This window comes from Carcharhinus amblyrhynchos, chromosome 1, assembly GCF_965287045.1.
Source record: "Carcharhinus amblyrhynchos chromosome 1, sCarAmb.v2.hapA, whole genome shotgun sequence".
NCBI classification, from domain to species: domain Eukaryota; kingdom Metazoa; phylum Chordata; class Chondrichthyes; order Carcharhiniformes; family Carcharhinidae; genus Carcharhinus; species Carcharhinus amblyrhynchos.
In genome coordinates, this window is record NC_137324.1 from 12,493,329 (window position 1) to 12,514,511 (window position 21,183).

The 21,183-nt window shown below is 44.3% G+C and overlaps 2 protein-coding genes across 2 annotated transcripts in view; one reads left to right on the forward strand and one right to left on the reverse strand.

Annotated features, from left to right (window-relative positions):
• Positions 1 to 13,268, forward strand: part of LOC145348297 (INSYN2B protein-like) — a 133,628-nt gene extending 120,360 nt beyond the window's left edge. Inside the window, exon 4 of the mRNA XM_080196502.1 lies at positions 12,801 to 13,268. Within this exon, the coding sequence (XP_080052628.1) occupies positions 12,801 to 12,984 (184 nt within the window). The 3' untranslated portion in view covers positions 12,985 to 13,268. The remainder of the gene's footprint in view (positions 1 to 12,800) is intronic.
• LOC145346307 (dedicator of cytokinesis protein 2-like) overlaps positions 1 to 21,183 on the reverse strand; it is a 1,149,449-nt gene that overhangs the window by 648,353 nt on the left and 479,913 nt on the right. The gene's annotated exons all lie outside the window — the stretch shown is intronic.

Here is a 21,183-nt window from a genome sequence, read left to right on the forward strand (position 1 = left end):
AAGCTCAAATTAATATATAATATTGTTTTACAGTAAGGATATACATAGGCATTTTATTTAGATATCCAGATCACAGAATAAAAATCAAGCTTTTCCTTTAACTTGCAAAGTCTCACAGAGATCAGAGTTGCTCTGTTGATTTTAGTGACTTGTTACTGGGAAGGTGGGGGAAGCAGAATGCTTGTAACAATGAGGCTCGTGATAACAAGAACAAGAATGCTGTATTCTCCAATATAAATGTTAAAATACTTTGCAATAAGAGGAGAGTGTGTGGTATACTTTCTATACAGGTGATAAGTTTTTTTTAATACATATAAAAATGAGAAATTTTAAAACGTGCTGGAGGATTCATTTTCACAAGATTATAATTTGATATATTTTCAGGAGCATGACTTCTTCAGTTTCAGAATATTCTATCGCCCTATTACTGATGATGTGAGAATTGAATTCATTTGAGATGCGTTTAAATTTTAGTTACTGGCTCAACCAGTCACCTCCAAAAGGTGAAGGAGTTTGCAGCTGCAACATGGGGAGGTGATGGCCTCGTGACTAGACTATCAATGTAGACTCAACTAATGAGCTGGGGACCCCGGTTCGGATCCCCTGATGACAGACGGTGGAATTTGAATTGAATAAAAAATATCCGGAATTAAATATCTGCTGGTGACCGTGAGCCCATTGTCAGGAAAAAAAAAATCTGGTTCACTAATGTCCTTTAGGGAAGGAAATCTGCCAACATGTGCCTTTAAGGCCACAGCAATGTGGTTAACTCTCAACTGCCCACTGAAATGGCCTAGCAAGCCATTTCAGTTTCAAGGGCAACCAGAGAAGGGCAGTAAGTGCTGGCCAGCCAGTGACACCTGTGCCTCATGAGTGAATAAAAATAAAAGGTAGATCAGATGATGGGTGAAACCAGGGGAACGTTGGATTAAATCTTCCCCGTTCCACAAATGTCGCACTGATGAAAAGTCACAGAACCAATGTGTTCCTCTCTCTCCATCCCATGGTTAGTACTGCTGCCTCACAGCGCCAGGGACCCGGGTTCAATTCCCGGCTTGGGTCACTTGTGCGGAGTTTGCACGTTCTCCCTGTGTCTGCGTGTGTTTCCTTCCAGAGTCTGAAAGATGCGCTGGTTAGATGCATCGGCCAGGCTAAATTCTCCCTCAGTGTGCCCAAAGAGGTGTCAGAGTGTGGCGACTAGGGGATTTTTCCAGTAACATCACTGCCGTGTTAATGTAAGCCTTACTTGTGGCTAATAAATAAACTTTAACTTTCTCTTGCTTAGGGTACCATGCATTAAGAGGTTGTTGGCCACCATGGATTTCCATTGGATTGGTCCATGCTTATGCTTAATTACTACAGTGGTTTGTCCTGGTCTTCTGCAATATGGAATCTGGGAAACTCTCTTTCTCTGACCCCCTGCCATCAGGCTTATTGGAAGGATTTCTTGGCTAATAATCAGCCTGTTTGGCTAGCCTATTGCACTTGGGGTGTGCTGACACCTGCGATGGTGGATTGTCCAGACTGGGGCAGAGTAAAGGATCAGGGTGGCCACTGAGTTATAACCGAGGCTTTACCTGGTGCAATTTTTAAAGCGATTCTGGCCTTTTGGCTAAGATGAAGTGTTAGATCAAGACCGAGAGGGGGTGCTATGCCTCACATCCTTTCAGCTTGGATCTTATTTGGTCAAGCCCAAAATGGATTGCAAGGTTTCATCTTGTCAGCTTGGATCTGGTTTGTGCCTCATGTGGGGACCATGAATTGGATTCAACTTGAATTTGATTTTTTTTTGGTGGAATAATATTTTTAAAAATTGCACAGTGCTGTTCGACAATGAATTCTAGGACTTTACTCAGTGACGAAGAAGGTGCTTTGATACAGGCTAAGACAGGACAGTATGAGAGTGGATGATGGAAATTTGGATGAGGAGGTCTCACTTTGGAAGGTATTGACGAGGGATCCTTGGTGAGATGCTGCAGTGCATCTTGTAGGTGGTACACCGTGCTGCCAGTGTGTGTCAGTGATGGGAGGAGGGAATGTTTAAGATGGTGGATAGGGTGCTGATCAAGCTTGACCATGGATGGTATCAAATCTTTGTGTGTTGTAGGTGGACCTCAACGACACCTTCCAGGCAATTGGAGAGTTTTCCATCACCCTCCTCATTTGACAATTCAACTGACTGAATTAGTGCTGGGACAGAAAACGTTTACATCATAAGACAGGGCGGTGAAGAAGTCTTTGGACATGTTTGGTTCCATTGATCAGAACATTGAATACAGGTGTTGGGACGTCTTGTTGAAGTTGTACAAAGCATTGGTAAAGCCACACTTGGAATACTGTGTGCAGTTCTGGTCAGCCTATTATAGAAAGGATATTATTAAACTAGAAAGAGTGCAGAAAAGATTTACTAGGATGCTCCAGGGACTTGATGGTTTGAGTTATGAGGAGAGGCTGAATAGACTGGGACTTTTTTCCCTGGAGCATAGGAGGCTGAGGGGTGATCTTATAGAGGTCTACAAAATAATGAGGGGCATAGATCAGCTAGTCAATATCTTTTCCCAAAAGTAGGGGAGTCTAAAACTATAAGGTATAGGTTTAAGTTGAGAGGGGAGAGATACAAAAGGATCCAGAGGGGCCAATTTTTTCACACAGAGGGTGATGAGTGTCTGGAATGAGCTGCCAGAGGTAGTGGTAGAGATGGGGACAATTTTGTCTTTTAAAAAGCATTTAGACAATTACATGGATTTAGAGGGATATGGGCCAAATGCGGGCAATTGGGATTAGAAGTGATTAAAAACTGGGCGGCCTGGACAAGTTGGGCCAAAGGGCCTGTTTCAGTGCTGTAAATCTCAATGACTTCAACCCCTTCTCCCTTCCTTCAGCTATTACGATGATACGTACTGTCCCCCCCCCTTTCGTAATGAGCAAAAATCTAATGGACTATCTTTTGTTCGTGCTTTTGGATGGCTAAAATATGATTTAAAACGTAATTCCATATGTAAAGAGGTGTTCAACACTGAAATGGATGGCATTCAATTTGAATTGATTAGTGGCTATTGGCAACAGGGAGTGTAATTTGCTGCTGGACTCCCATTGTGTATGAGCCCACATGCATTCTAAGCACGCCTCGGACATCAGCTCTCCGCCGTAATTATCCACTATGAAGTCTCTTTTCCATATTGCAGATTGATATCAATTCTCTTCTTGTTTTAATTGCGCTGAAAGCAATTTAAGAAAAGTTTTTTTTGCACTAACTGTGAAGTATTCCACTAAAAGAGCACAGGCATTGTGTCAGACAGAGATTGTCGAGTGCTGCTTCCCATTTAGCTGTTTTATTTTTGAATGGACTTTTTGGTAGCGTCTGACATGCATCCGGATAACAATGGAATTATGCTTTCCCGCATGTCTCTAAAGCTATAATATGCACAAATTCATCATTATAGCTTCCAGTGGTTACAAATTACACGTCAGCTGCACTTCTAACGTGAGAAACATCTCTTGGGACTTGACAAAGGTTTTACGAGAGAGTTGGAAGAGATGACAGAAAGCTTAATAGAACAGTTGAGAATGTGTTAAAGTGGAGAAATTCGATCAGAGAATGGATGATCTGACTTGCAAACCACTCTTCAGAATAATAGGATTCATCACATTACACACGAGATGCTCAGAGATTTGTGGCACGTACAATAGGGGATAAATATTATTGGGAATAATTAAACAGACACTCAACAGCTACCGCTACGGCAAAACCTTGCACGTTTACGGAGAATCCACACACATTGCCAGAAGAATGAGATTCACTGGCACAGCAGTTAGCACTGCTGCCTCACAGAGCCAAGGACTCGGGTTCAATCCCTGCTGCATGTGCGGAGTCTGCACGTTCTCCCCATAACTGCTTGGGTTTCCTTCAGGTGCTCCGGTTTCCTTGCACAGTCCAAAGATGTGCGGGTTAGGTGGATTGGCCATACTAAATTTCCCCTTAGTGTCAGGGAGACAAGCCAGGATAACTGCATGGGGTTATGGGGATAGGGTCTGGGTGGAATTGTGCAGACTCGATGGGCCAAATGCCTCCTTTGGGACTGCAAGATTCAATGATTCTGAGCTGTCTTGTCCAGTTGGTCTGACCTGGAAAGCCAATTGAAGAAGGATTGCACAGGCAGAAATCTTTACCCAGCCTTAAATTTATTTACCAAGTGAAACATGACAAGCATAAACCTCCAATCTCGAGCTCACTGCATGTGCAATAAGCATTGCTTTAATCTGCTTAAGTAAAATCCCAATTAATGCTCTCCATCTGTATTCAATCAATCACAACTAATATACAATTAAGACCAGTAATGACTTTGTTATATTGTTTAATCCTAATCCTGTGCTTCTCAGCATTGGCTGAGCTTCCGATCATGTTTGCCCTGTCAACGACTTCTGTCAAGCAAATCCCCTGCTGAAGACATTTACCAAAAATTCATGAACTACCAAAGGATTTCTCAGATGCTTGTTTGGACGTTAATCTTCCTGTCACCTTAGACAGTATTCCTTTCGTCAGATCATATCTTCCACAATGATCACTGCATACAATTTCATGGAGTCCCTACAGGCAAAATGAGGCCATCTGGCCCATCAAGTCTGCACCGACCACAATCCCATATCCACATAACTCGATGCATTTATCTGAGCTAATGCTGCTGACATTAAGGGGCAATTTAGCATTGCCAATCTGCCTAATCCGCACATACTTGGACTTCATGAACATCTAATCATCCCAAACTTGTCAGCTATCTCCTTATCTTAAAAGATAGATGATCCACAAGATCATCCAAGGGCGGCATGGTGGCGCAATGATTGGCACTGCTGCCTCACAACTCCAGGGACCCAGATTCACTTCCTGGTTTGGGTCACTATCTGTGTGGAGTTTGCACGTTCTCTCCGTGTCTGCATGGGTTTCCTTCAGGGGCTCCTGTTTCCTTCCAGAGTCCAAAGGTGTGTGGGTTAGGTGGATCAACTGCGCTAAATTGCTCCTTAGTGTCAGGGGAATTGGCTAGGGTAAATGCATGTGTTTGTAGGCCAAATGGACCCCTTCTGCACATATGATTCTGTGATTATGTTCTGTCAACCCACCCAACTGTACAACTTCCCAAGGGTGTGGGCATCATTGGCAAGGCTAGTGTTTATTGTCCACCATCTCTGATTGTCACTGGAAAGGTGGTGGTAAGTTGCTTTCTTGAATCGCTGCCGTCCTGATGATGCAGGTACACCATTGTGCCGTTAGTGAGGGAATTCCGAGATCTTAAATAGGCTTACATTAAACACTGCAATGAAGTTACTGTGAAAATCCTCTAGTTGCCACGCTGTGGCACTGCTCGGGTACACTGAGGGAGAATTTAGCATGGCCAATGCACCTAACCAGCACGTCTTTCGGACTGTGGGAGGAAACCAGAGCACCCGGAGAAAAACCCCACAGACATGGGGAGAACATGCAGACTCCACATAGACAGTGACCCAAGTCCTGAATAGAACCCGGGTCCATGGCGCTGTGAGGCAGCAGAACTAGCCACTGTGCCACTGTGCCGTCCTAAAAGACTCAAAGTGTAATTGTGAAAGGAGGGAATCAGGCCAGTGTGCCAGACTCAATGGTAACACCACTGGCAAGGTTTGATTTGATTTGATTTGACTTACTATTGTCACATGTACAGTGAAATGTATTGTTTCTTGCGCACTGTACAGAGAAAGCATATTGTACATAGGAAAGGAGATTGCAGAATGTAGTGTTACAGACTTAGCTAGGGTGTAGAGAAAGATCAACTTAATGCAAAGTACATCCATTCAAACGTCTGATAGCAACAGGAAAGAAGCTACTCTTGAGTCGGTTGACATGTGTCCTCAGACTTCTGTATCTTCTTCCTGACGGAAGAAGGTGGAAGAGAGAATGTCCAGGGTGCGGGGGGTCCTTAATTACGCTGGCTGCTTTGCCTTTAACCTGGTGTTGTGAGACTTCTTACTGTGCTTTGCCGAGGCAGCGGTAAGTGTAGACAGTGTTTTTCACATTATTTATCAGTCACAAGAAGGCTTGCATTAACACTGCAATGAAGTTAATGTGGAAAGTCACCCTAAAGGAGGGAACGGGGGAAAGAAAGATTGCCGATGAGCCAAGCTGAGATTATGTAGATCCACTTGGATCAAGAGACAATCAGTGAAGGTGCAGAGGATTAATGGTGCATTTTGTCTGCCCCTTAGTCAACACCATTCAACCCCATCATTGCAGGAGCAGCAATGTCTGCAAAATGCTTACGGCTTGACTGTAAATAATCCCTCACATCACTGAAAACAAAAAAAAACAAGCTCCTCTGGCTTCTCTTAAAAAAAATCTGTTTTATATATTAGGATTATTAAATCACAGGAATATTAAAGTTAAAAATCCATGAAATCGCTACTGCCTGCACATTTGGCAGAAATCAATTTTTAATTTCTTTTAATAACATCTAACCTCGTCTATCAGCACTCTCAAATAATGTTCCAGCTATTTTCCACTTTATTGCACATAAAAATAAATGAGATTACACAGGTTTCAGAGATTTTGGCTGCCAGGCATGCAAAATCTACACGGCTCAGAGACTACAGGAATCAGCTTTTAATAAGCAGTGCACTGCACGCAGTTGAGCTTTCATTCTTTAGCTTTAGAAATTTATAAAGATTTATTTATTGATAGTTATGGGGCGGGGGAGGGAAAGAGGGCTGCTTTTTATCACCATTAACGTTGAAACATGCTGATAATCAGTGGCGGAGAGGCCCCACTTCTGTCTGGCGAGCAAACACAGCGGTCAGTGAAACCAAATTGGTTGGGCTCCATTTTCCCATCTGCATGGTCAACGCTGGTTTCATATTTCTGAATGTGGGGCACCGTGAGAATTAAACTAAAACACGTCACTCGTGCAAACACTTCAGGAAGCGTAGTGGAAGACGTGCCCCTGTTTACGTCGACGAGGATGGAGTGGAAATGGTAGCGAACTTCAAGTTTCTAGTTGTCCAGATCGCCAATGACCTGCCATGGTCCCTCCACACCCTAGTGGCTAGTAAAGAAAGCCCACCAATGCCAAAGCATCCTTTCTAGTTGTGCCACAGCTCGGTATGGCTCCTGCTCTGACCAAGACCGCAAGAAACTACTAAGGGTCGTGACCGAAGCCCTGTCCATCACTCAAACCAGCCTCCCATCCATTAACTCAGTCTAGACTACCTGCTGCCTCAGAAAAGCAGCCAGTATAATCAAGGACCCCACGTATCCCAGACATACTCTCTTCCATCTTCTCATTACAAGAAAGATGTGGAAACTACTGAAAGGGTGCAGAGGAGATTTACAAGGATGTTGCCTGGATTGGGTGGCATGCCTTATGAAGATAGGTCGAGGGAGCTCGGTCTTTTCTCCCTGGAGAGAAGAAGGTTGAGAGGTGACCTGATAGAGGTTTAAAAGGTGTTGAGAGGTATAGATCGGGTGGATTCTCAGAGGCTATTTCCCAGGGCTGAAATGGTCGCTACGAGAGGACACAGGTTTAAGGTGCTGGGGAGCAAGTACAGAGGAGATGTCAGGGGAAGTTTTTCACTCAGAGGGTGGTGGGTGAGTGAAATCGGCTGCCATCAGTGGTGGTGGAGGCAAACTCGTTGGGGTCTTTTAAGAGACTTCTGGATGAGTACATGGGATTTAATGGGATTGAGGGTTATAGATAGGCTTGGTAGGTAGGGATATGATCAGCGCAACTTGTGGGCTGAAGGGCCTGTTTGTGCTGTAGTGTTCTATGTTCTATGTTCTTCTGTCTGTAAAAAGATACAAAAGTCTGAGAACACGGTGCAGAGGAAGATCTGCTTAATACAAGGTAGAGCCATTCAAAAGTCTAATGACAGCAGGGAAGAAGCTGCTCTTGAGTCAGCTGGTACGTGATCTCAGACTTTTGTATCTTTTTCCTGATGGAAGAAGATGGAAGAGAGAATGTCCGGGGTGCGTGGGGTCCTTGATTATGCTGGCTGCGATCTCGAGTGCAGAGTGGCAGTGGGAATCCATCTAGACTTAGACTCCCTTACCTTGGGGAAAAGATATTGACTGTCTAGCTGATCTGTGCCCCTCATTATTTTGTAGACCTCTGTAAGACCACCTCTGAGCCTCCTCGCTCCGGGGAAAAAGTCCCAGACTATCCAATCTATCTTAGGGGGAATCTTATAGAGATCTATAAAATATAGCCATAAATATAAATCCAATATGGAATTCAAGAGAAATGTCTGTACCCGGAGAGTGATTAGAATGCGACTCTTTACCACGCAGATCGATTGATTTGATTTGATTTACTATTGTCACATGTATTAGTGTACAGTGAAAAGTATTGTTTCTTGCACACTATACAGACAAAGCATAGTGTATGCTTTCATGCGCCCAGACAGGGAGACTGCAGCTGCCCTTGCTGTTGTACACAAGCTTATGATAGCCCATTCAGAAATGTAGCTGACCCAGCTTGTAGTTATGTTTGTGTCTTTAATTTCGTAGACTTTCATCTAACATAGTGAAGCTTGCATGTCCTCAGTATATTCATATATATATATATTCGTTATATACTGCTTATGTGTCATGTACCAGCATATTATACATATTATATGTTATACAACTTGAGAGCACAGATTGTTATACTGGCCCGTTAATTTTAACTTGTCTTGCCGGCCTGTGTGTTAGCTAAGGACTAATCACACACACGTCAGTTGCGGCCTTGAGATGACCATGAAGAAACGTTGAGGCAGCCATGTTTCCCACATTGGAGGGCAACCCATAACCTGGGAACCTGCTGAGAATGAGAAGATGCGTTCGTGATTGTGTGTGTGTGTGTGTGTGTGTGTGTGAATATGTGCTCTTAACTTGTGTTTGGGGAGATGCCTGGGGAACTGCTGTTAGGTGCCAGGTGTATATCCCAAAAGCTTTTGGATAAACTTGCTGTACTTTGACTCACAATTAGTCGCAGAGGTATCTTTACCTACAACAGTGTCCATGGAGAAGGAAAGCAGAAAGTGCAAAATGTAGTGTTACAGTCATAGCTAGGGTGTAGAGTAAGATCAACGTGAACATCATTGGAGCACTTAAGAGGAAGTTGGATAAGGAAATGCTGGTTGACAAGAATAGCAAAAATATATTAATAAGGTGACAAGGAGCATAAACATCATCAGAGATTGTTGATCCGTTTTTGCAGATTGTTGTAAATAGTATGTTGAATTAGATCCCTCAGTAGTGAATGGATATTTCACATCTGCTCACCACCACGCAAACATAGGCTAAGAGAGACTACGTACTCTGAAGATTCTGTAGGTGGCTACCAGTCTGGTCCACCATTTACATCACTTTTCCAGTTATAGCTTTACACATAGAAACATAGAAGCCAGAAGTAGGAGTAGGCCATTCAGCCCTTCGAACCTGCTCTGCCATTCATTTTGACCATGGCTGATCATCAAATTCAACACCCTGATCCCATCTACCTTCCTCCCATATCCTTTGATCCCTTTAGCCCCAGGAGCTATATCTAATTTCTTCTTGAAATCACACAGCGTTTTGGCCTCAGCTACTTTCTGTGGCAGTGAATTCCACACATTCACCACCCTCTGGGTGAAGAAATTTCTCCTCACCTCAGTTCTAAAAGGTTTACCCCTTATCCCCAAACTATGACCCCTAGTCCTGGACTCACCCACCATCGGGAACATTCTTTCGGAACCCACCCTGTTTAAATGTGGGCTAATAAATGAAATCTTATTTTTCTTTTAAAATTCAACAGGTTTTACTGAAACTAATTCTCACAATCAGCTTCAGTCCCTCGCAGACAAATGACAAGTACAGATTTGTCAAGACACTACATTATCTGATAACTCCATCACCACCATGCTTAAGGGTGATTAAAATCAAACTCCTACTCTGAAATGATAGCACATCTTCCTGATTCTATGTACACTATTTTGGTCGGTGTCAGCATCGATAGCTTTATTATCAGATCCATTTCTCTTACACTGTTGTGACACACTGTAAGATTGCTTGCCTGTCTCCAACACTCAAATCCTTCAGGAATGGACTTGCTCTGTTTTGTATCCATAAAATTGATGGTGAGCGGACCGGATCAAGGATTCTTGATGCAAGAGGGGGTGAATTTACAAACTTGACACAACTCTCCAAGGTATGGGACAATTCTTTTGGATGTTACACAGACCAAAGGGGTATTTTTCCCCTCGGTTATTTTGTACTCGGGCAACTGAATTGTGGTCAAATTTCCTGAAGGTTTTGTTCCTTAATCTCCCACCACTAATGTGTTACCTCCTCTCATGACATTTTGTGGGTTATGGGGAGAAAGCAGGATTAGGCTAAAGAGTTGGACGATCAGCCATGATCAGCCTTGTAGGGGGTACAGAGAAGGTTCACCAGGTCGATACCAGAGATGAGGGGGTTAGCTTATGAGGAGAGATTGAATAGACTGGGCCTGTACTTGTTGGAGTTTAGAAGGCTGAGAGGGGTTCTTATAGAGACTTACAAGATAATGAAGGGGATGGATAGGGTAGAGGTAGAGAGATTTTTCCTGCTTAGAAAGGAAAACAGAACTAGAGGGCACAGCCTCAAAATAAGGGGAGGGCAGTTTAGAACAGAGTTGAGGAGGAACTTCTTCACTCAAAGGGTGGTGAATCTCTGGAATTCTCTGCCCGTTGAAGTGGTGGAGGCTACCTCGCTAAATATATTTAAGACGCGGGTAGATAGGTTTCTGATAGATAAGGGATTAAAGGGTTATGGGGAGAAAGCGGGAAAGTGGAACTGATCCACTTCAGATCAGCCATGATCTTATTGAATGGCGGGGCAGGCTCGAAGGGCTAGATGGCCTACTCCTGCTCCTATTTCTTATGTTCTTAGGATGAATGGTGGAGCAGGCTCGAAGGGCCAAATGGCCTTCTCCTGTTCCAATCTTCTATGCTTCTATGTTTATGTCCAAAAGACATGCTGGTTCGGTTCATTGGCCATGCTAAATTCTCCCTCAGTATACCTGAACAGGCGCCAGAGTGTGGCAACCGAGGGATTTTCACAACAACTTCATTGCAGTGTTAATATAAGCCTACTTGTGACTCTAATAATTAAACCTAAACTTATTTCAAAACTCTTCCACATGAGTTTGACAGTGAGGGGTGCTGGACTATTAAAGGAAGGCTAGTTCATTCAGGATCCATGCTTACCCATTGCATATGTGGACATGCATATTTTCCCAGCTGTAATCACCTGGTAGCAACCAGGAAGTAAAACTATGGTCGATCGTTTTTTTTAATGATAAGAGGACAAGTTTACCCAAACTGTTAAAAAAATTGGATGGAGCCTTGGGTTTACAAATTGAGACACAAGCTGCCAAAATTGTAACGGACGGGGGCAGATTTTGCGCTGGTCCATTGACCTCGGATAAGAATTTCCAGCCTTGGGTGAGCGCATCTGGAAAATCCTGCCCACAGAGTACAAACTCAGGGAAGTCATTCTAAATCTTTATGAACCTCTGACACTGTCAGGAAGGTGGCGGCGTAGTGGTATTGTCGCTGAACTAGTAGTCCAGAGACCCAGGGTACTGCTCTGGGGACCCAGGTTCAATTCCCACCATGGCAAATGATGACATTTGAAGACAATAAAAATCTCAAATTAAGAATCTACTGATGACCAAGAAGGCATTGTTGTAAAAGCCCATCTGATTCACTGATGTCCTTAAGGGAAGGAAATCTGTTGTGCTTGCCTACATGCGAGTCTTAACTGCCTTAAGGGATGGGCAATAAATGCTGTCCCAGCCAATGATGCCCACATCTCATGAATATACAGCTTGAGTTTTGTGCTGAATAAGGCACACTTTTCAGAAGGTGTAACCAGGGATGGGAGACTTCAGTTTTATAGGGGGACTAGCAAAGATGGGATTGTTCCCCTGAGAGCAGAGAAGGTTAAGAGAAAATGTAACAGAGTGTTCAAAATTATGAAGGCTTTTGATAGTGCGGACAGGGAGAAACCATTCCTCTGGCAAGGTGGTCAGTAACAATAGGCCACAGATAATTAGCAAAAGAGCTGTGAGAGATGAGGAAATTCTTTTTAAGCAGTGAATTGTTGTTATGATCAGAAATGTACCAGTTAAAAGAGCAACAGAAGCAGGTTCAATAGGAACTTTTCAAAAGAAACTCAATAAGTACTTCAAAAGGAACAAAAGAAATCAGAGTGTTGGGTGAAGGGTGGCAGAGTGGGACTAATTGGATAGCACAGTGGACCAAAGACGGTCCTTCAGATTCATAGAAACAAAGAAACTAGAAGTAGGAGGAGGCCATTTGGCCCATGGAGGCCTGTTTCCCCCATTCATTTTGATCATAGCTGATTATCGAATTCGATATCCTGATTTCCCCCCTTTCCCCTCATACCTCTTGATCCTTTTAGCCCCAGGACTTATGTCTAATTCCTTCTTGAAATTACACAACGGTTTGGTTTCAAATACATTGTGTGATAGTGAATCCCATACATTCACCACCCTCTGGGGTGAAGAAATTTCTCCTCACCTCAGTTGCAAAAGGTTAAGGGAAAATACATCTTCAAACAATGACCCCTAGTTCTGGACTCGTCCACGATCAGGAACATTCTTTCTGAATCTATCCTGTCCAATCCTGTTAGAATTTTATCAGTTCCGGTGAGTCAATGAGGAGCATCTTGCAATGCGAGACGTGCCAACCTTCTGGAGAGGAGAAAATTGATGCACAAAATGAATAACTTTGCTTCTTTTTTTGCTTCCTGTTTGCAGTGTGGAACACGACTTTAGGCAGCAAGAGGGCAGATTTCATCGGGTCCTGAGCTCCATGGAATCAGAAGCGGGTCAGAGTTCACAACCTGACACTCCTAACAAGCAGGAAGAATCACCAGTGCCCCGGCAACCGGCCAGGACCGAACCAAAAAAATCTAAGAGGAAGTGCTTTTGGTTCTTATGAACTCTGGAACTTACCACTTAGGGACCGAATTGGCAAGGGAGAGGTCAACGCAGAAGTCTACTTCCTGTTTCTCTATTGACCACTTCCTGTTTGGGGACTTCTCGTCTGACAGCAGAAGCCCGTTGTTTCCGTGAGGTGACTGTTTCCTGAACACCAGCTTTTGTATTTTTAGAAATATTGCCACAACGGAGGAACAAAGAAAAATGCAAAAAAAAAGTATTCTACATATTTACAGGGTGTAATTTAAGAATGCTATATTTCAAAGATTAAATCTAATTGTTTAATATTGCTAGTAAATATATCTATAGAGTCAGCAAGAGTGAAAGGGGGAACGGGAGAGATCATCAAATGTTTTTCTTTTGGATCAAAATAAATATCCTTTAGATCCATAAGGAACAATGATTAGAAGTTCTACCAGATAGGTCTTCAGGTTCCTCCTTTTCTGTCAGGGTTCTTTCCTTTTTTATAATTTTAATTAATAAGGATTGGGAAGGTCACTGGATCAATTTGCACTTTTTTCTTGTGCATCTTATCCTGATTGTTCATTTAATTGGGATGGGTTGATGTGTCAAGGCTCCGTGTTGTAAGTCTCCACCCAGGAAAAGCAGAAGATGAGTCATAGGACCCCTACACCCCATAAGGAGGCAATTTGGCCCATTGAGTCAGCACCGATTCTCCGAAAGAGCACCCCCATCTCCCTGTAACCTCCATACATTAACTGTGGCTAATCCACTCAATCTGCACACCTTGGGACATGAATGGGCAATTTATCATGGCCAATCCACCTACACTGAAAATCTTTGGATTGTGGGAGGAAACCAGAGTACCCGGAGGAAATCCACACAGACTTGGAGAGAACGTGCAGATACCCAACAGAGGGTCACCTGAGGCTGGAATTGAACCTGGGTCCCTGGTGCTGTGAGGCAGCAGTGCTAACCGCTGTGCTACCATGCCATGGTGTTTTAAGAGGGAGTATTGATACAATGTATTGCTATGCGGCTGAAATCACCCTGCGTTAGTATTACTGGCACACTGGCAAATCTCTTCACGCCAAATTCAAAATGGGCTGTTTTAAGAAATGGCCAATGACGCGTGAGCCATGACACTCACAGAAGCTTAGTCTATCAAAGCAACTCTTTGCCTGTGATCGCTGTGACCCCAGTTTCCCACTGGGAATGTGATTTATGGAGTGATCTCAAAGGTGTAAGGCCTGAATCCATGTGGATGGCCCTCACAATTCCCAATCATGATCAGATTCCGTGGTCAGAGCTCGCTGGCTTTTCATGTTGATGGGATCTTCTGGTCCGGCCAATGGCACACAGCTGCCGCAGGTTTTCCGGTGATATGGGGTCGATTCAGTGGAAAACCCCATTGACAGCGGTGGGAGCAGAAGAGCCCGTTGCTGACAAACAGCATGCCGGCTCCCACCATGAGAAATACATGGTGGGAAGGCCAGAACCCACCCCCCCCTCCACTATTCTTACCGACATAGTGGTTAGTACTGCTGCCTCACAGTGCCAGGGACCTGGATTTGATTCCCAGTTTGGGTCACTGCCTGTGTGGAGTTTGCATGTTCTCCCCGTGTCTGTGTGGGTCTCCTCCCATAGTTTGAAAGAAGTCCTGGTTAGGTGCATTGTGGCAACTGGGGGAATTTCACAGTAACTTCATTGCACCGTCAATGTAAGCCTTACTTGCGACTAATAAGTAAACGTTAAACTTTATTCTTATCATTATGGGGATGGACACTCAATTGGATAGTAGGGCTGGAATTTTCCCATCCCTCCAGGTGAGGCTCCCCTTGGAATTTCCCATTGACCCCACCCCATGTAGCTGGGAGATCTTGAGGGGCAGGGCTTGCAGAGGGAGGTGCACACCATCAGCAGGGCCAGAGGATTCTGCCTGTATAACAGCTGGAACGTTCTGGCTGAGGTGCATGTAAGCAGAAGGGAGGAGAAACATGCAGGCATGTCACAATGGGATTACGCCAACCAGTGACTCATTGTAAAGCAGAATTGGTAGGCACTTTGGAATCAGTCATTTATTTTTCTGATTAAATATAGTCCCCCCTCAATTTGGAAGCAGTGTCCTCATCTTTCAAGGTTTGACTTAGCTATTGTCAATGTTACTCCTTATTGGTGAGGTTTTTTTTTGCTTTTATCATCCACCTAGGAGCAGCAAATGGTTAGCTGCTGCTTCGTTGCGCCAAGGACACAGGTTTGATTCCCTGATTGGATCACTGTCTGTGCAAAGCCTGCATGTTCTCCCCGTGTCTGCGTGGGTTTCCTCTAGGTGCTCCAGTCTGAAAGGTGCACTGGTTAGGTGCATTGGCCGTGCTAAATTCTCCCTCAGTGTACCTGAACAGGTGCCGGAGTGTGGCAACTGGGGGATTTTCACAGTAACTTCATTGCAGTGTTAATGTAAGCCTACCTGTGACTAATAAATAAACTTTAAGCTTTACAGCATCTCGGCCTTCTCTGAGGGAGGTGCTCCACAGTGTGAGGCTGCAGGGAACACTCACTTTCAATGCAGGATGGATATCCAATGTGTCACTTCCTTCTGCTTCATCTGGTTGCTGCTTCCTTCCTGGTATCTACTGACAATTAAAGTCCCAGTCTGGATGACATGGGCTAATTACCATGTCTCGATTTGCTGGGTCTTCTCTCTGACTCATGGTGGTGTCTTCGCTCAGGCTTCTCTTTAGAAACAGGGTGACCAGCAGAATTGCTGAAATTTTCCAGCCCCCGCCATGGCGGGGCTGGTGAACCATCAAAATCTCCATTTGCACCGGTGGGACCGGAAGATCTGGCCGGCATGACGGGTTGGAAAATTCCAGCCAGATGTGTTCAGCTGTGAGCCAACGTGGCTGTCTACAGCGGAATGCTCAGTAAGGGCTCTTCTTACCACTATCCCTCTCCAAACAAAAGCTTTCCGACAGTACTTCTTTCGAGGTGCCCCTGCACACACCCAACATAAGAACTAGGACCCGGAGTAGGCCATCTGGTCCTCGAGCCTGCCCCGCCATTCAATAAGATCATGGCAGATCTTTTTGTGGCCTCAGCTCCACTTGCCCGCCTACTCACCGCAGCCCTTAATTCCTTTACTGCTCAAAAATTTATTTATCCTTGCCTTAAAAACATTCAATGAGGTAGCGTCAACTGCTTCACTGGGCAGAGAATTCCACAGATTCACAACCCTTTGTGTGAAGAAGTTTTCTCCTCAACTCAGTCCTAAATCTGCTCCCCCTTATTTTGAGGCCATGCCCCCTAGTTCTAGTTTCACCCGCCAGTGGAAACAATTTCCCTGCTTCTATCTTACCTGTCAACCCCTAAGCAAGCTCCTAAGCCCTGGACTTAAGGTGATAGTCAAAGGTACTTTGACCTCTTCTGGTCTCGTGGCACTATCCCCCTCTGAAAAAGCTTGAGATTATATTGACGGAATGTTGTTCTAGGTGAATGATTTTCAAAATGTATGCGAGTCGTAGGTGCATAAAGGTAAAGGCACGACCATTGGCAGAGGCAATTGAACATATCTGTTTGTCATTATACCGAGTGAGGAAGCGTGTGTGCGGGCTTTGACCGAGTATCACTGTTTCCCCATGGAATGAGTACCTGCAGAGTTTTTACAGAAAGCCTCAGGCTTTCATAATTGTTTGCTTCACAGAATAAAACCAAACAGCCAGAAGTAAACTGAACTTGCCTTGATCTTAAGTGCGGAATGGTGGAACTTGACGGAGATGTACCAGTAAGTGTTCCATTTACCTTGGCAGTTGCACCGACCCTTGCTGTTTTAAAGTTTATTTATTGGCATTGCAAGTAGGCTTCCATGAACATTGTAATGAAGTTCCTGTGAAAATCCCCGAGTCGCCACATTCCAGTGACTGTTTGGGTACACTGAGGGAGGATTTAAGTTTAAAGTTTATTTACTAGTGCCACAAGTAGGCTTCCATTAACACTACAATGAAGTTACTGTGAAAATCCCCCAGTGGCCACACTCTGACACCTGTTTAAAGAAAAAAGAACAGTGCAGCATAGAAACAGGCTCTTTGACCCACCAAATCTGTGCCAACACAGATGCCTCTCTACACTCATATTTTCTTGCCTCTAATGATCCATATCCCTCTATTTCCTGCCGATTCATGTATCTCTCTCTCCAGGTGCCTCTTGAATGTTGTTATGGAATCTGCTTCCACCACCTCCTCCAACAGCATGTTCCACACATTCACCACTCTCTGTGTGAAAAGCTTGCTCCTTACATCTCTTTTAAACTTTCCCTCTCTCACTTTCAACCTATGCCCTGACTAATTGATCCTTCGACCCTGAGAAAAAGGCTGATGATCCATTCTACCCAAGCCTGTCATAATCTTGTAAACCTCTATCAGGTTCCCCCTCATCCTCTGACGCAATAGTGAAACAATCCAAGCTTGTTCAACCTTTCTTCATAGTCCATATCCTCCAAACCAGGCAACATCCTGGTAAATCTCTTCTGCACCCTTTCCAATGCATCAACATCCTTCCAGGAGTGTGGCGACCAGAATTGAACACAACACTCCAAGTGCGGCCAAACCAAAGTCTTACACATCTGTAAGATGATTTTCCAATTCCTATACTCAATGCCCCGATCGATGAAGGTCAGCATGCCATATGTCTTCTTGACCATCTGAGGTGCCACTTTCAGGGAACTGTATCTAGATCCCTCTGTATGCTAATAATTCTAATTGCTCTACCATTTATTGTGTACTTTCCTTCTGTAGCAAACCTTCCAAATCACATCACCTCACATTTCTCCTGGTTAAATTCCATGCCACCTTTTGGCCCAAGTCTCCAGCCAATTTATATCCTGCTATATCCTCTGACAATCCTCCCCACTATCTGCTACTCCCTCAATTTTTGTATCATCTGCAAATTTACAGATCAGACCACCTACATTTTCCCCCAAACCATTGATATATATTACAAACAACAGAGGCCCCCAGCATTGATCCTTGTGAAACACCGCTTGTCACCGATCTCCCCTAATTTCTTGGTTATTTATTATTTATTTTTAACAATGTCATAAGTAGGCTTGCATTAACACTGCAATGAAGTTACTGTAAAAATCCCCAGTCGCCACACTCTGGTGCCTCTTCGGGTACACTGAGGGAGAATTTATCATGGCCAATGTACCTAACCAACATGTCCTTTGGACTGTAGGAGGAAACCCTTGCGGACACGGGGAGAATGTGCAAGCTCCACAAAGACGGTGACCCAAGCCAGGAATCGAACCCGGGTCCCTCGTGCTGTGAGGCAGCAGTGCTAGCCATTGTGCCACTGTGCCATCTCTTACTTAACTCGACTGGGGAAAGTTCCCCCACTTTTGGCACAAGGACCCAGATGGTTGTCAGGAGGGATTTTCAAGGCTGGGTTTGTTATCGCTTCGAGTGCCTAAGTCCATGCCAGGTGGCCCATCCAGTTTTCCCATTTTAATTTCCCACAGCAGTTTGGTACAACTGAGTGGCTTGCTAGGCCATTTCAGATGGAAGTTAAGAATCATAGAATTCCCACAGTGCAGAAGGAGGCCATTTGGTCCATCGAGTCTGCACCAACCACAATCCCACCCATGCCCATAACCCCATAACCCCACAAATTTACCACCCTAATCCCCCTGACATTAAGAGGCAATTTACCATGGCCACTCAACTCACATTTTTAGAATGGGGGAGGAAATCGGATCACCCGAAGGAAACCCACGCAGACACAGGGAGAATGTGCAAAGTCCTGCCCAGACAGTGACTCAAGCCAGGAATCGAACCCAGGTCCCAGGCATTGTGAGGCAGCAGTGCTAACCACTGGGGCACCATACCACCCACATTGTTGTGGGTTTGGAGTTACATGTAAGGCAGACCGGGTAAGGGCAGAATAATTTCTTCCCGAGAACAGCATTAATAAGGCAGCTGTTTAAGGACAGATGATGATAGTTTTATGGAACCATTACTGAGGCTGCATTTCAATTCCAGAAATACTTTTATTAGTCAACTGAATTTATAAGTTAATTGAATGTAAATTCTACCAGCTGCCATTTGAGGCTGGAAAATTAGCTTGGGCCTTTAGGTTACTCATCCAGTGACATTAGCACTGCTTCACTGTCTCCCACAAGATTTTTAGCTTGAAGGCAAAGTGGCCAAGACCGTGAGGGAGAAAAAAAAGTCATAAAAACTCTTCCCGTTCACCAGTTTAAAAAAAAAACAAGGAATAAATTTGACGGATTCCATCCTACAAATTGGACAGTAAACGTGTCCTGAAGGAGAAATAATGACTTGAGAGGGAAAATATAAATAGATTTGCTTCCGCGAAAATTGTTTTCGCAGGACCAGCAATTTCAGACAGCTGATATGAATTGTAAATTATCAGACCTTTCCGTTCAAAGTAATCCCGGAATTCATCAGCTCTCTGTGACTGTAACACTTATTAACAGCCTGCAGGTGTTCTATCATCGTGTTAAAAAGCTTTCGTACCGTACAAATGGTCAAAGACCACATCCACTCACCAATGCCGAGTCTTATTTATGTTTACTTGCCGGGGCTCATTGACGGGTTTACAAGTTTTGAGGTGGTTGAATAACGGAATGTCTTTCCGCCCGAGTTCCTTCCCATTGTCAGCGGTGATGTACCTGGGCTGGATGGAGGATGCAGCTGGACATTTCCCTTGAGCTGCTCCAGCAGTCAGGGGATGGACTCTGTACTGGTGTCAGCCTTGGCTCTGAATCAGAAGGTTGTGCGTTTCCCAGCTCACCCCACCACCCCACCACCCTACCACCGCCACCCCCCCCCCCCCACCTCCCCCTACCACCCTGGCTTCACACACAAGGCTGACTTGTTGCCGTACAGAGGGAGGGTGGCCTGCATTGTTGTCCTTCGGATCAGATGCTAAAGATCTCAGGTGAATGTAACAAGACACTGCTATGGTAATATTTGACACATAGAGGTTTACAGCATGGAAGCAGGCCGTTCGGCCCAACTTGTTCATGTCGCCCAGTTTCTAACCATTAAGCTAGTCTCACGTTTGGCCAATATCCCTCTATACCATCTTACCCATGTAACAGTCTAAATGCTTTTCAAAAGACAGAATTATACCTGCTTCTACCACTACCTCTGGCAGCTTGTTCCAGACACTCATGACTGTCTGTGTGAAAAAAATTGCCCCGCTAGACCTTTCTCTCCTCTCTCACCTTAAAGCTATGCCCTCTAGTTCTAGACTCTCCTACCTTTGGGAAAAGATATTGACTCTCTAGCTGATCTGTGCCCCTCATTATTTTATAGGCCTCTATGAGATCTCTAAGCCTCCTACGCTCCTTATAACTCCTTATAACTGAAACAAGCAAGAACTTGCTCTCCCACATGTGCCCTTCAAAACCAAATGATCCAGTCATTATCACAAGGCTTCTTTTTGTTGTGAGATCTTGCTGTGCCTAAACTGATTGCCGTATTTCCTGAGTATTTCACATTGACTGTAAATTGCTTTGGGACGTCATGAGATTAGGAATTCTGTTATGGAAGCACAAGTCTTTCTCTCCAATACCGTCTCTAAAACATTCTCTCTCATCGTCTAATCTTCTCATAATGTTTTGGGTTCTTTCTCGTCTCATGTATTTTCTCTCTTGAAACTTTCTCTCCAGACACCCATCTCCCCTGTCCATCCTTCACTCTCTCTCTCTCACTTATTTTGTTGTCACGATGTGGAGATGCTGGCATGGGACTGGGGTGGGCACAGTCAGAAGTCTCACAACATTAGATTAAAGTCCACAGATTTATTGGAATCACAAGCTTTTGGAGCACTACTCCTTCATCAGGTGAGTGGAGAGGTAAGTTCACAGACACGGCATATATAGGCAAAGGCACAATTGCAAGATAATTACAGATTGGAATGTGAAGAATGGTTGGAATGTGAGTTTTTACAGGTAATCAGTACTCTACAGGTATAGAGAGTGCGAGTGGAGAGAAGGATAATTACAGATTAAAGAGGTGTGAATTGTCACAAACCAGGGCAGTTAGTAGGATTTTGCAAAACCAAACAGTCTGGATTAAGTTTATGTCACACCACTTGTGACCCCCACTGCCTGGGTTTACAAAATCCTACGAACTGTCCTGGCTAGAGACACCTCACACCTCTTTAATATGTGATTATCCCTCTCTCCACCCACACTTGATTACCTGTGAAGACTCAC